We start from the raw sequence: 15,062 nt of genomic DNA on the forward strand, positions 1-15,062 counted from the left end.
GTGGGCGAATCTACTGTTAAGGCGGAGAGGAGAGGAGAGGAGATGCTGGTTTCATTGTGAATATCGCTGACAAACTGGGAAGTGCAGTCAGCGTTCAGAAACCTAATTGCGGGACGTGATATAAAAGGGAAAAAAAACTTTCAGGCAATGTCAACTGAAGAGTATCTTCTTTTCCCTTTATTTCAGTGACGATATTTCATAAGTTGTATTTACCATCTTCCTCAAACGAAAGATTGTGTTTCAAACAAAACGACATTTTCTTAATTAATGAAACTTTAAAATGATTCTGCGTTTCCTCGTCTAACTTATCCGTGGCGTTCCCCTGAAAAGGTTAGTCGCTCTGGATCCACCCAAAAGCTCAACTGAACTTGTCTTTTATTGAAAAAAAAGTTTCATGAAGAACTTCCTTTATAATTCAGGGGGAACATTACTTTTAAACGGTAATGTTGGTTTGGAGAGGAGGCAGGGAGTTAAGGAAGGCATCAGAGAGTTTGAAAGGGGATAATTTTGAAACAAAGGTTGTATTATTTCTGAACGTGACGGAAGTAGATAAGAAAATGAATCTCGTTGAGTTTACCCAGAATTTTACTCCGGGAGTGACTGCATTGGAAGGGAGCTAAGCTGTTTGAATGAATGGGGACGCTGTAGGAGCAAAAAAAGGAGGGATTTAATGTGAATGTGACATTGTAGCTGGGGTAGTTTTGTGTTTCCAGAGAAGGGGGCTACCTGGAAACAAAAAAAAAGCAGGTGCAAACGAAAGGTTGAAAATGGCTTGTTCATTGAAGGTTTCCCGGTGAAACCGGAGCTCTTTTGCCGACTGCCCTTGTGGAGAGAGCAGGCTGGGCGCCAGATTGAACTCATCCAAGTTTGCACTTACGCACCGAGCTGGGATAGGCTGTCGACGCTGATCAAGGGAAAAGGAAGGGGCCGGCTAAGGGGCAGCTGGAGGCTGAGGAGGGCTGCTGCGGGCTTATAAAAGGAGCACTGAGCGAGCGAGTCCAGCACAAACCAGAGAGGCATCCACCAGATTTATGGGGAGCAACAAAACTGAATAATTCTGCTGCAACTTAATAAGAGAGAGACTTTCTCGCTGCAAAAGAGTGGAACTGTGATCCCTCCAACTGTTTTAGAAAGCGATTTCAGATTCAAAATTGAGAAGTTGCATTGATTTATTTTTTCCAATTTGGGATTTTTATTTTACTTTTTTTTTGCTTTGCAATTTGGCTGGCAGTTTTTTTTTGGAGTGCGCTCTCTCTCTCTCAGCGTGTCCGGAAGATGTTTGCGGTGCTCGGACTGGTTTGGCTGTGGTTATGCGGTGGGATGGGGCCCGGGCAGGTTCTGGCCGGGACCTCGGAGGAGATTGTCACTTACCCAGTGCGGCTGGACCAGGAGGGCCTGGAGCTAGGAGCCGGGGCCAGTCAGGAGCCTGAGCCGGGGCAAAGGATCTTCTACCGGCTCCACGCCTTCGGGCAGCGGTTCGACTTGGAGCTGGAGCCCGATCACAGTTTCCTGGCGCCGGTTGTCACCTTGCAGCGGCTCGGGGGTCCTGAGCCTGGTCAAACCCCGGAGGAGGAGGAGGAGGCAGAGCCCGACCTTCGCCGCTGCTTCTACGCCGGCACCGTCAACTCCCTGCCCGGCTCCCTGGCGGCGGTCAGCCTCTGCCATGGCATCCAAGGCGCTTTCGTGGTCGACGGAGCCCAGTATCACATCTATCCCGTGAATGGGACACAGCCAGGGGACATGCAGCCTCACTTCATCCGCAGGACAAGTCTGAGCTCCTCAGACCGACCTGGCGGCACCAAGTGCGGGGTAAGCAGCAGCCTGTCTTCACTGGCTACACTGCTACTGTAGATAACATTCCCCCACCCCCTTCACTCCCTGTTCCCTGCCCCAAAAACTCCTCTTTGTCATATGCCGCTTCTCTGTGCATCTTGACTTTTTTTTTCCGAATCTATACCCTTTTTAATGCTGCCTGACCTGCTGTGCGTTTCCGCACCACTCTAATCTTGACCGTTTTTAATGTTCAATCTGTAAAGCAAATGTTTGAAAAGCACTCGATCTGCTCACAAGATCACTTTTTAGTCCTGAATTACCGAGCCTGCAGATAAAAACCAGCCACCGAGCAGAGTGCAATTCTGGCTGCTGTCTCATGAAGTGGCATCTCCTGCTATAAGCTTGCTATCTCTGTTACAGAGGGAAACTTGAGAGTTTTATTTTATTTTCAATTAATGTCTAATTTCATTTTTTTTAAAAATATCAACTAGGTAAGTGATCAAGAGGAGCCCCAGACAGCGAAGAGCACTGATACCCAACAGTCTGGATCCGAGGCCACTCCACCAGAACCCACTGGACACCAAAGAGCCAAGAGGTTTGTCTCCTCGCCTCGCTATGTAGAGACCTTGCTGGTGGCAGACAATTCTATGGCAGAGTTCCATGGCAGTGGGCTCAGGCACTATCTCCTCACTTTAATGTCAGTGGCTGCCAAATTGTACAAGCATCCGAGTATTAAAAACTCCATCAGCTTGGTGGTGGTGAAGATCCTGGTTATCTATGAGAAGGAGAAAGGACCTGACGTGTCTTTTAATGCAGCTCTAACCTTGAGGAACTTCTGTACTTGGCAGAGGCAGCACAACCCAGTCAGTGACCGTAATCCAGAACACTACGACACTGCTATACTCTTCACCAGAACGGTAAGCCAAGGCTCCTGTCCAAACATGTCTATTAGTATGCATGTCAAATATGTTTAATGTGCATGCAGAGGGCCTTTCACAAAGCATCTTTTGAGAATTACGTAGGCTTTTTGAAAAAAAATTATTCTTGGTAAAGAAGGATGCCAGCTTTTAGAGTTGACCTTTATTTCCCTGAAGATTTTGCTAAATGCTGCCCTTGTTTATCCTTATTAAGGATCTGTGTGGAGCCCAGACTTGTGATACACTGGGGATGGCTGATGTTGGGACAATTTGTGATCCCAGGCGAAGCTGCTCAGTCATTGAGGATGATGGTCTGCAAGCTGCCTTCACTGCAGCTCACGAGTTGGGTAAGTACCTCACCCTCCAATGGTAAATGTTTGTTGTATTAATTTTACTTGCTGAAGATGGAGTTCCAGCTGCTGTTTGTGTTAGTTTTGTAATTCTGGCTTAGTTTATTGCATAGATTAGTTCATATAATTTCTGGAGACATCGGAGAAAGATGCATTGAGCATTTTTAAAAAATCAAATCAGTTGTATTAAATATTATTTGCGTAACAGTACAAAATGTCTAACTTTGAAAAACTACTTGCCATAAATTTGATTTAGGAGAAATTAGGACATCTTCATGAATTAATAACATTCTACACAATATTAGGGATGGGGCACAGTACATTACAACATTCTGAGGTACATCTGAAGTTAATATAAGTGGGTGGGACTTGCAAAGTATGGAAGGGTCATTCAGCAGGACTTAAAGTAACTGAAATATTTGCATAATCTGAGACTTGATTGATTTTCTTTTACTCTTTCCAGGCCATGTGTTTAACATGCTCCATGATGATACATGGCAATGTCTTAATACCATTCCTAAAACTGGGAATTCCCACATGATGGCGTCAACACTCTCCAACTTGGATAGGAACCAGCCTTGGTCTGCCTGCAGTGCTTACAGGATCACTTCCTTCCTGGACAATGGGCATGGTAAGAACCACACCCCTGCCCAAAAGTAAACTTTATGTTTCTGGAATTTTTTTTTAGTATGTAACTTTGGCAACTGAATTGATTAAAAATATAACAACTATTGTGGATAATGTATCTAATAAATACACTATAATTGTAATTAGTTTTACTAATAAGCTACAAATTGTAATGTGGAATAACCATTACTAGTATAACATTTTTAACTCTTTGTATAGAATCCGTGTAGTGTAGAAACAGGCCCTTCGGCCCAACAAGTCCACACCAACTATCTGAAGATTAACCCACCCAGACCCATTCCCCTACCCGATTGTCATAAATTTACCCCTGACTAATGCACCTAACCTATAATCCTTGAATACTATGGACAATTTAGCATGGCCAATCCACCTAACCTGCACATCTTTGGATTGAGAGAGGAAACCGGACCACCCAGAGGAAACCCACACAGACACGGGGAGAATGTGCAAACTCCAGTCACCCAAGGCTGGAAACAAACCCAAGTCCCTGGTGCTGTGAGACAGCAGTGCTAACCACAGTGCCGCCCTTTTATAGTTAAAGTGATTTGATGATATATTTAAAAAATAATATTTTTCAACTTCTCATTGAGTTTTTCACATTTTATTGTGAATTTCCTTTGAAAGGTCTTCAAAGTGGGCGGCACGGTGGCACAGTGGTTAGCACTGCTGCCTCACAGCGCCAGAGACCCGGGTTCAATTCCCGACTCAGGCGATTGACTGTGTGGAGTTTGCCCATTCTCCCCGTGTCTGCGTGGGCTTCCTCCGGGTGCTCCGGTTTCCTCCCACAGTCCAAAGATGTGCAGGTCAGGTGAATTGGCCAGGCTAAATTGCCCGTAGTGTTAGGTAAAGGGGTAAATGTAGTGGAATGGGTGGGTTGCGCTTCGGCAGGCCGGTGTGGATTTGTTGGGCCGAAGGGCCTGTTTCCACACTGTCATCTAATCTAATCTAAAAAAAATCTTGCGTTGTGCTGAAATATTTGCGATAAAGCTAAAATTCAGTCAACATCTCTGCTTTCAGGAGAATGTCTGTTGGACAAACCACAGCAGCCTCTACAGCTTCCTGGTGAATTGCCAGGGAGCACCTATGATGCAGATCGCCAGTGTCAGTTCACCTTTGGGGAAGAGTCAAGGCTTTGTCCTGATGCAGGCAACACATGTTCCTTGCTGTGGTGCACTGGAATGTCTGGTGGGATGCTCATCTGCCAAACCAAGCACTTCCCATGGGCTGATGGTACTAGCTGTGGGCAAGGAAAATGGTGCATGGAAGGAAAGTGTGTTAACCAGACAAGCATGATGGAATATAGTGTAAGCATTTACACAAACATATTTTGCTTTGGTTCCTCCTAGGTTCATACTTTATCCTGATTGTGTGTTTCATTTACTACTCTAGTTAATTAGTAACTGTCTTCTGTGACATTGCCTGCTAAAATATCCTGGTTATGAAGTGTCACAGAGGCTCAGCAAATATCCATATTAAGATTTGGGTTTAAATATAGTCCAGACTGTATGAAAGCTCACCCTCAACATCCTAGCTATCACTTGCATTTGTGCTCCCTAACAACAAATGGAATTGGGTTATCTTTGATCTGATCAGTTTTAAAAGGCTGATGATTTCTCAAGCAATGCATTCCAAATGAACACCATTCGGGCAAGGGAAAAGACAAATTAAGAAGGGGAAATAAAGAATGGGAGAAACAAAATTACAGTGTTGGGTTGGAGAGAAACATTGTCTAATTAACTTTTTGTTTGTTGTGTTGTTCATCTTTCTTTAAATTAGTTATCCTTTTTTCCTAACAGACTGCAGTTCATGGGAACTGGGGCCCATGGGGACCCTGGGGTGAGTGCTCAAGGACATGCGGTGGAGGTGTACAGTACTCATTTAGGCACTGCAATAATCCAGTTCCACAGAACGGTGGGAAATACTGTGAAGGAAAGAGGGTCCAATACAAATCATGCAACACCATGGACTGCCCCTTTAACAATGGTAAGATTTGTACAATACATTTAACATAGTCAACAATAATGGCCAAGAGGGAATCATTTATTTTCCAAAAACATTGGCATTTGGGGTTTGAGAAGCCAAATATCCCTTTCCAGATTCTTTGTTTTGACTGAGCAAATAATAATGTTTTTGATCTTCAGTTTGATGGTTTCTGTTGCAGGTAAAACATTCCGTGAAGAGCAATGTGAGATGCACAATGACTTCTCAAAGTCTGCTGCCTTTGGAGGAATGCGCACATTTGAATGGGTCCCAAAATATGCTGGAGTCTCTCCTAAAGATCGATGCAAACTTATTTGCCGATCAAAAGGCACAGGCAACTATTTTGTGCTCCAACCCAAGGTATGTTTTCCAATTTTTTTTTAACCATTCCCTTCAGTATTTCCCTAGTTAATATGAAGAAAGGAACCAAGAGGTCTGCTGAGATCTTGGTTCAAGCTCCAGTGTGTATAAGGATTAGCAAAAGTCATGTCTCTATTACAAGAGTCAAGCCGTCGATAGAGTTCAGAAAATCTTTTAAGAGTCATAAATATCACAGTCACACCTGCCAGGAGCTTTATACCTGCCAGTTGCAAATTTTGATCCTTTATTCCAAGTGAGCATGAGGGCAAACACCCCACACGTGAACTGTTAGTTTAGTAACCATAGCAGAACTAAAAACAGCCTATCCCTTTTATATTTTAAAAAAAACAGTAATTTGATGCATTGTCAACACTCTCAACATGTCATGAAATCTACTTTACTAAAAAAAAAAGCAAGAAAAAGAAAAATACAGTCAATCTCCAGAGAATTTATCCAAATTATTCTAATCTAGGTTGCAAGGCCAGTTCCTGTTTAGTGCTCCAATACTCTGTGGTGTTTTTTCCTTTAACCACTGGGATATTACTCTCCATTAGGGTTAATAATAAGTATTAATGTTTTCTTCACAGGTTGTTGATGGCACACCATGTAGTCCAGACTCCACGTCTGTATGTATTCAAGGACAATGTGTCAAGGCTGGTTGTGACAGAGTCATCGGTTCCAACAAGAAGTTTGACAAGTGCGGTGTGTGTAAAGGCAAAGGCTTAACATGCAAGAAGATTGCTGGCTCATTTGACCGTTCAAAGTAAGTAGGAACTCCTTGCTTATGCTGCTAATATTGTTTAAATGTAAAACATCCACCCAAGTGTATAAAAGCACCAAGTCCTCATGTTCAGACGTTTTTGAATTGATTTTCATAAACAAATTGAATGCCAGTTTTCACGCATTTATAATTGGTGTCCTTTATAATTTCAGAAATTTATTTCACGTATGATCATTCTTAGTGTCCAGCATTAAACCGTTGTACTGAAGGTTCAGTGACTCTAGCTGGATAACACTAAGAAATGTTTTGAAATTATCTGCTGAATTTATGTTGGACTGCTTTAGGAATAACTGGTATTTCAGATAGTAGAACACAAGGCCCATATAGTTAGCTTTAAGTCTAGATTTTGTTTGATACTCAAGACTACCTCAGCTACCCAATTCTGGACGAAACCCATGGTGGCTAGAAACTGGGGAAGTAAGTTTGGTGAATGAATCATTATGAAAATCTGCTCGATGTCATAAATCATGGCTTATTTTGACTGAAAGTGACACTCGTGTATCACTAAAAAAGGGAAAGGAGAAACAAATTAGTCAAACAATTGTTGCTGACCATCATTCAGGTGATGTGCATGTGTGGGTATTATATTGGTCAAAACTGAAGCTAGAGATGATTCTGTGATGAGCTTGTCAATAGTCAAAGAATGACGAAAGGATTATTGTCACCTGTGAAAATGGATGCCATACAATTTACCTTTTCTGAAAAGGAAGGCAGAAAAAGAGAAAATTTAGTGTTTTGTTGACAGACATTAAGAAGAATGGGAATATTGTTGTCTGAAGTTCTTGCTTCAGTTGACATAAAATTGCAAGCCAACAAATTAATTTGATCTTTTTCTCTTTCAATCTGTTTCTGTAGACCTGGCTACCAAGAGGTTGTAACCATTCCAGCTGGGGCAACGAATATTGACATAAAACAGCGCAGTCTGCGTGGTGCAAGACATGATGGCAACTATCTGGCATTGAAAAAAGTTGATGGTACATACCTCCTCAATGGGGAATACACTTTATCCACGGTGGAACAGGACATTTCATATCAAGGTGCAATCTTGAGATACACTGGCTCTTCTGTGTCATTAGAAAGAATTCGTAGCTATGGTGCCCTCAAGGAACCTCTGATTGTTGAGGTACTGTCCGTGGGAGATTCTTTGCGGCCAAGAATCAAATTTACATTCTTCGCGAAGAAAGATTTGCAGCATCAGCCAACTAAACCCAACTCGAAAAAGGAGTCTTTTAATGCCATAAAGGAAACAGTAACCTCTGAGTGGGTTATTGGCGAATGGGGAGAGTGCTCCAAGTCATGTGGTCGAGGGTGGCAACACAGAGCAGTTAAATGTCTGGACATCTATGGGAGACCAGCCACTGATTGTGTGAAAGAACTGAAGCCTGATGACCTTCAACTGTGTGCTGATATCCCCTGCCCACGGTGGTTGTTAGGAGAATGGTCAGCCTGCTCTAAGACATGTGGGAAAGGCTTTAAGAAAAGGTCATTGAAATGTGTCATGCGTGATGGCCAGGTGCTACCACAGGAGAGCTGCAACATTTCAAAAAAACCAAAACATCTGATTGGCCTTTGCACCATCCAAGCTTGTAGCTAAGGAATCAACAAACATGAAAGACAATTCAAATCTTTTTTTTAATTCATCCTAAATGCACTGAAAATAAGGGTTTCCCAATCCATTTGTCATGTGAAACATGATAATCGTTTGACCCATTTTCCCTTTGACAATGAATGTTTGCATTAGTCATAACCAATAAGTAGATGGACAATGTTTTGGGGAGGAGGACTGGGGCTAATCTGAGAATGCAATGCTAGCATTGTTTATCTCTCAAGTTAGTAGTTGTCTTAGTTATTAGCGATGGATTTTTAAAACCATGAACTCTCACTGTTGACAGTGAAATCAGGTCTTCCTCATTCTTTGATAACCATGTTAGTCCCAAATTCATGAGTGCCGCTGGCGAACTTACATGACCACATTTTGTTACAAATGAAAGAACACAGGACTCTTTCTGTTTTTCCTGCAACAATATATTCTCTCATTCTCTTAGAGAACACAATCCCTGGAAATTGCAAGAATGTTTTGTTTTAGATAGTTTCTAGAATGTTCTGCTAGTTCACAGGTGGTTCGGATACTTGTACCACTAGCTGTTATAATTAGTGTTCCCTTTGCAGAATAATATCTATCATTGCCATTGGTACGAAGAATAAGTATCAGTTAATTGTTGTTTCACAATTTGGAGGCTAACAATCCCAGTTTTGCCGGTTTTAGTTGATTATCCCCTTCACCCTGTGACCCATGTCTCTCAAATCAAGATGATCTTGCAGTCTCAAGCTTTTGGAATGTGGAGGGCAAATAAATGCTGGCCAGCCAACAATGTCCATGTCCCACAGATGAATATAATAAAAAATTAGAAATACTGTGGTCCACACCTGCCAATCTCTGTGGCTATGAACAAGACTCCCATTTTGTTTTGCAAGGTCAAGTTCAGTTTATTTTGCATATGCTAACTTTTAAAAAAACTGTACAAATTTCTGCCTTAAGTCGTTGCATGGAATGATGGTAATTACCTGGCATTAGATATAATACTGAAAAACCAAAGGTGGGAACAGAACCTTGGAATGAGAGCTGTGTTAGATGTTTGCAACTAGCAACCCATCAAGACTTCACATTTGCCCTTACATTCTAGGCTTCAGTGGGGTATTTGGAAAATCATCCAGAATTAACACAAATGATCATTTAGATAATGATTTTTTGCTGCAACTGCTATTTGTGGGGACAGGATTAGGCTTGATATGCCCCCACAGCCAGATGCATATAAGATGTGTGAACCTAGGCAAAGAGTAAAGGATGGTCACAGAACAAAGTAATGGAAAACTGTCCCCCAAGAAGAGCCAGTACTTTGGAAAGCGGGGTAAAATTAGTTTGGGATCTGTAGGTGTGAGAAGGGATTTTCTTGTTATATTATCCTGGCTTCAAGGTACTGTCAAGTAATATCCTAAGGTCCTGATATACAGGTTGATACTAGTCATAGTTTCACCTGCTGACCAATTCAGTCCCCACCTACCTCAGTGATGAAGGGCAAGATTTATCTTATTTAAGAAATAAAACAAAACAGCTTAAACTATGTTATACACAAGCTGCTATTAATACAAAGCTACAGATTTGAAATCCGCAATTACATGAGGAATGTAAATATTAAACCAACACCAAGGCCAATATGGTGTACTTTATAAGTAAGAGTATTAAATCCCTTCTGTGAAGGATCAGCATTTTGTACAGATTTCAAATAAACTTATTTATTTTTGTAAAGCTTTGTATAATATAATCTTTAAGTTATCGCTTTTTTAAAAAGGAACAAAGAACATTTAACAAGACTAGACTATTTATACAGTATAATGTGTCACTAGGAGATAATAAAAATGGTTGAATTCTCAATCTTTGTGTCTGTCTTGTGTTTGCTACATGTAGAAGTGCAGTGATGAACTCCAATCTTCATATTGGCTTTATAATTTTTAATAGTTTGATTGAAGGTGCACTATTTGAAAAGAAGTACAGAGATCTCCCAGTGTTTTGTCCTAAATTTTTCTCCCAGCCAAAAACAATTTAACTGGCCTGTCATCTCATTTCTATTTGTGGAATGTTGTTAATATAAGAAAATACTGAACCTCAGTCAATACATTGAACTTCAAAGTGATTTGTTACATGAGATACATTTCCCTATCAAAGACAGATGTTACATCACTTTGTTCACTCGGTCTTTTGAAAACCTGTCCTGGTAACAACTTTCCATCATCTGTTGTTTTAACATTTTTCTTAAAAAAAATACACCATAGTTCCTGTCTTCTGTTTAGCATTCTCCTTTGACCCCTGTGAAGCACTCTGGCATTGGAACTAGTTGTTAATTGCACTGTCTCACACCATGATTTCCCTGAGTGACCACTGCTGTCAATGTGAAAATCCACTGAAAGCAGGGTGAGTAAACATCAATGGATTTGAGGTAATCTCAGGGGAGTATGCCAATAAATATCCAGTACTCTCAGTTGTTGCACCTGCTTATGGGATAAGGTTTGCTTACAGGAGGCTACTGTATGCAGTTTGAAGGATTCAACACAGGAGGCGTCAACTACATTGAAGGTTTCATTTAGCCTTTAGAAGCATTACAGAGCAGAAAAGATTCACGAGTAGTTCCAGAAATGAGAAAATTTCAGGTATATTTTGGAGATGTTGGGACTGACTTCCTTGGAAAGGTGAGAGTTTTGACGTTCAAAATCATGAGAGATCAGGACAGAGTTAATAAGAAGAAACATTTCCTATTGGGAAGATCAAGAACAAGAGGGCATAGATTTTGAGTAATTGACAAAACAAGCAATTGAATAACTTGTCATGAGTGGTTAGGATCTGGAATGATGGTGTGGTGGAGTCCAGTTCAATGAAGTTACTGAGATTTTTACAGTTTGGAAAAAGGCCCTTCAGTCCATCGTGTTTACACCAGTCATCAAGCACCTATTTATTCCAATCCTATTTTCCAGCATTTGGATCTTTGAATGATGATGTTTCAAGTGTTCATTTAAATAATTTTTAAATTTCTTGAGGGTTCCTACCTCTACTATTTTTTTTCTAGTGAGTTCCAGATACCAGGACTTTCTGGAATCTCCCCAAAACTTCCTACTCCCTACCTCATACTGGGCTCCCTGATTATTTACCCCTCATAGAGTCATAGACTCCTACTGCACGGAGACAGGGTCTTCGGCCCAAACTGGTCCATGAAAACCAAAATGTCCATCCATGCTAACCCTATTTCCCTGCACTTGGCCCATATCCTTCTAAACCTTTCCTATCCATGTATTTGTCCTCGTGCCTTTTAAATGGTGTTAATGTACCCACCTCAACCATTTCTGCTGGCAGCTCATTCCATATGCCTATCACCCCCTGTGTAAAAATAGTTAACTCTCAGGTTCCCATTTATTCTTTCCCTCTTACTTTAAACTAATTCCCTCGAGTCCTCAATTCCCCAATCCTGGGAAAAAGATTGAGTGCATTCACCCTATCCATGCCTTTCATGATCTCATACACTTCTCGAAGATGCCCCTTCAGTCTCCTACGCTCCAAAGAGCAAAGTCCTAGCTTGTCCAACCTCCTCCCATAACTCAGACCCTTGAGTCTTGGCAACATCCTTGTAATTGTTTTCTGCACTCTTTCCAGTTTAGTAACATCCTTCCTGTAACAAGGTGACCAAAACTGAACACAATACATCACATGCGGCCTCACCAAATTCCTGTAGAACTGCAACATAACTTCCCAACTTCTTCACTCAATGCCCTGACTGATGAAGGCCAGTGTACCAAAAGCCTTCTTCACTGCCTTATCTACCTCTGACTCCATTTTCAGAGAACTCCAAGGTTCCTCTGTTCAACTATATTCCTTAAGGTCCTACCATTCACCATGAAACTCCTACCTTGTTTTGACTTTGCAAAATGCAACACCTCACACTTATCTATATTAAACTCCATTTGTCTTTTCTTGGCCCACTTCCCCAACTGATCAAAGTCCTGCTGCAATTCCTAATAACCTTCCTCATTGTCCACGTTACCACCTATTTTGGTGTCACCTGCAAACTTGCTAATCACACCTTGTATATTCTCATCCAAATCATTGATATAGATAACAAACAGCAATGGGCCCAGCGCCAACCCCTGAGGTACACCATTAGTCACAGGCCTCCAGTCCAACAAGCATCCTTCCACTATTACCCTTTGCTTCCTATCATCAAGCCAATTGTGTATCCAATTTGCCAATTCCCCCTGGATTCCACACAATCTAACCTTCCACAGCAGCCTACCATGTGAAACCTTATCAAAGGCTATACTGAAATCTATATAGACTACATCTACTGCCCTGCCCTCATCAACCTTCCTGGCCACTTTATCAAAGAACTCTAACATATTTACAAAGCCATGCTGACGACTCCTAATGAAACCCTGTCTTTTCAAATTCATGTATATCTTATCCCTCCAAGGCAAAACATTTCTCCCTATCTATCCTGCCTATGCCCCTCCAAAGTTTGTACATCTCAATCAGATCCCCTGTCAGCCTCCTCTGCTCTCAGGAAAATAATCCCAGCCTATGTAATCTCTCTTCATAGCTGAGAGCCATACAAGAGAGAATTGGATTGTTATCTCACAAGGAGGAATATGCAAGGCTTTGAGGAGAAGGTGCAAAGGTGGCACTAAGTGAATTGGTCTTTTGGACAGCCAGGGAAGATGCAACAAGCTAATAAGCCTCTCTGTGCTTTAACCCTTCTGTGGCACTGATGGTTGGATTGTGCTTGACTGTAACCTTACATATGAATTGAACATAAAAGATCATCATTTTATCGACTTTTTGTCAATGTCTTGGACTCAAGTCTGCCATAACTTAAAGCTAAGCTTGACCAAGACAAAATTGACTTGGTAACATTCCTCAGTATTAAAAAAATTGTATTTTTTAAAAGGCTATGTCTAAAAGGCAGAGTGTGTACTCACCCTTCATGTGGTCACAGTAACTATGATGGTACTGCCTGCGACACAGCAGCAAATAGAATAGAATAGGAACTTAATAGACTAGAACAATAATTTATTGTCACTTGCATTTTTACAAAAAATACAGTGAAAAGTGTTTAAGTTGTCATACTCCGACATCTATATTAATAACAGATACCATCTGTTATGGACCAGGCCAGACCCCTCAAAACATTTCAAGAAAGTAGCCTGAACCCTAACTTTGCTAGTTGTTTTAAGCAGGTGTAGTATGAATATTCCAGGAAGGGTGCAGCTGATCCAACCACTTAGTTTTAAACAAAACAGAATTTATTTACAAGTTTACCCGAATGAAACACAAACAAAAGAGAACAGAATACTGAATAACTGAACATATCCGAAAACCCAACAGATCATCCCTATTCAATGAAGCTGTCCCAATGCTTGCAACAATCCCCATAAACACCCCTTGGCACAAAAGGTAAAATCAAGCACAGGGTCTTACAGGAGAGACGTCAGAGAGAGAGGACCAGCATAGACCTGCTTCTTCGGGTCCAACAGCTTCAAAACATGGCTGTGCTAAAACCAAACCAACCCAGAGAAAAGCTGAGCTGGGAGAACTAGCCGCTCCCCATTCATTGCTCAAGTGTTCTCTTTTTTACATAAAAAGCCTTTTGTCTGAGGCAGTACCTGTTAGCTATCATCAAATTGGCCCTAAAACCCTTCAATCCCATATTTTTCAGAGTCTGCGTCTTTTACAACCTCTGAAAAAAAGCCAAGGACAACATAACCTTGTTAAAGGAGCAGCATCGTCACACATATACAGAAAGAAAATTAAGACAAAAGTCCATCTTTGTTCAGTTCACGGCTCATGGGCTTCCACGGTCAAGGAAAAGACAAGAACCACATTCTCCACTGCTGCAAAACTCCAACGTCAAAGACATTGAATTTTAGCCCATTGAAATCGTGGGCCAGAAGACGCTGCAGAAGTTGCCTCAAGGGCCGTTGGAATCCTGGGCCGGACTCACCATGCTACCAAAGACATTGAAGCAAACCACCACTCCGCAGGCCCTACTATGACACGGCCACAATAGCCACAAGGAATGGACCACAACGTCGCTGCCGCTGCAACAGCCTCCTGAAACATCCTTCCTCCACTAAAGCCTGCACCGTGAGACCTTGTTCCTCATTGTCTGGGTCGCTCAGAACTTTTCACAGTTTCTCCATCGATTTTCTCTGAAGGAGGAACAACGGGAAATGAAACCTCGCCAATGTGCAAACACCGTGACAACCGAGCAATAGCCGGAAAACACCGGAATCACTATTCCCTGAGCTGTCATGCTCCTCCGTCTCTCGCAGTCCCAAAATGTTAATATGTATATCTGCATCAAACAATAGAGGCAATATAATGAGAACTTTTCAAATGTTTCAAATGAATTCAAATCCTGGGATCACAATTTACCCACTATCTCACTCCAAATACTTGCCCGTCCCAATCCTGACCCCTCACTACCTCCCTCCCACTCCCTATTGCGCTGCCTCACTATTCATCATCTCCTAGAACAAGGTGGTGAATGGGAGAGAGTCAATGAAGGGTCAAGAGCAGAGAAAACAACATGGCAGCAAACCCAGCTGGAGAAACTCAACAGGTCTGTGGAGAGAGAAACAGAGTTAACATTTCAAGTCAGGGAGGATGGTAGCAATTGGATTAGTGGGAGGGGTGCCAAGTCAAGTAGGGTG

The 15,062-nt window shown here is 41.8% G+C and overlaps 1 protein-coding gene across 1 annotated transcript; it reads left to right on the forward strand.

Annotated features, from left to right (window-relative positions):
• Positions 1-358: 358 nt before the first annotated feature.
• adamts1 (ADAM metallopeptidase with thrombospondin type 1 motif, 1) lies at positions 359-10,242 on the forward strand. Its single transcript, XM_043701393.1, has 9 exons — positions 359-1,809; positions 2,265-2,690; positions 2,905-3,037; positions 3,504-3,671; positions 4,706-4,992; positions 5,485-5,671; positions 5,850-6,028; positions 6,616-6,791; positions 7,665-10,242. The coding sequence occupies exons 1-9, from the start codon at positions 1,276-1,278 to the stop codon at positions 8,401-8,403; spliced, it is 2,829 nt and encodes a 942-aa protein (XP_043557328.1). The 5' UTR covers positions 359-1,275; the 3' UTR covers positions 8,404-10,242.
• The last annotated feature ends 4,820 nt before the right edge of the window (positions 10,243-15,062 follow it).

Source organism: Chiloscyllium plagiosum, chromosome 12, assembly GCF_004010195.1.
Source record: "Chiloscyllium plagiosum isolate BGI_BamShark_2017 chromosome 12, ASM401019v2, whole genome shotgun sequence".
NCBI lineage: Eukaryota > Metazoa > Chordata > Chondrichthyes > Orectolobiformes > Hemiscylliidae > Chiloscyllium > Chiloscyllium plagiosum.

What these genes read in the sequence shown, in the direction of transcription:
- adamts1 (XM_043701393.1), top strand. Translation starts at nt 1,276, where the DNA reads ATGTTTGCGGTGCTCGGACTGGTTTGGCTGTGGTTATGCGGTGGGATG. An exon ending in CTGGCGGCACCAAGTGCGGG is followed by an intron (nt 1,810 to 2,264) that starts GTAAGCAGCAGC and finishes AATATCAACTAG; the next exon opens with GTAAGTGATCAAGAGGAGCC. An exon ending in CTTCCTGGACAATGGGCATG is followed by an intron (nt 3,672 to 4,705) that starts GTAAGAACCACA and finishes CTCTGCTTTCAG; the next exon opens with GAGAATGTCTGTTGGACAAA.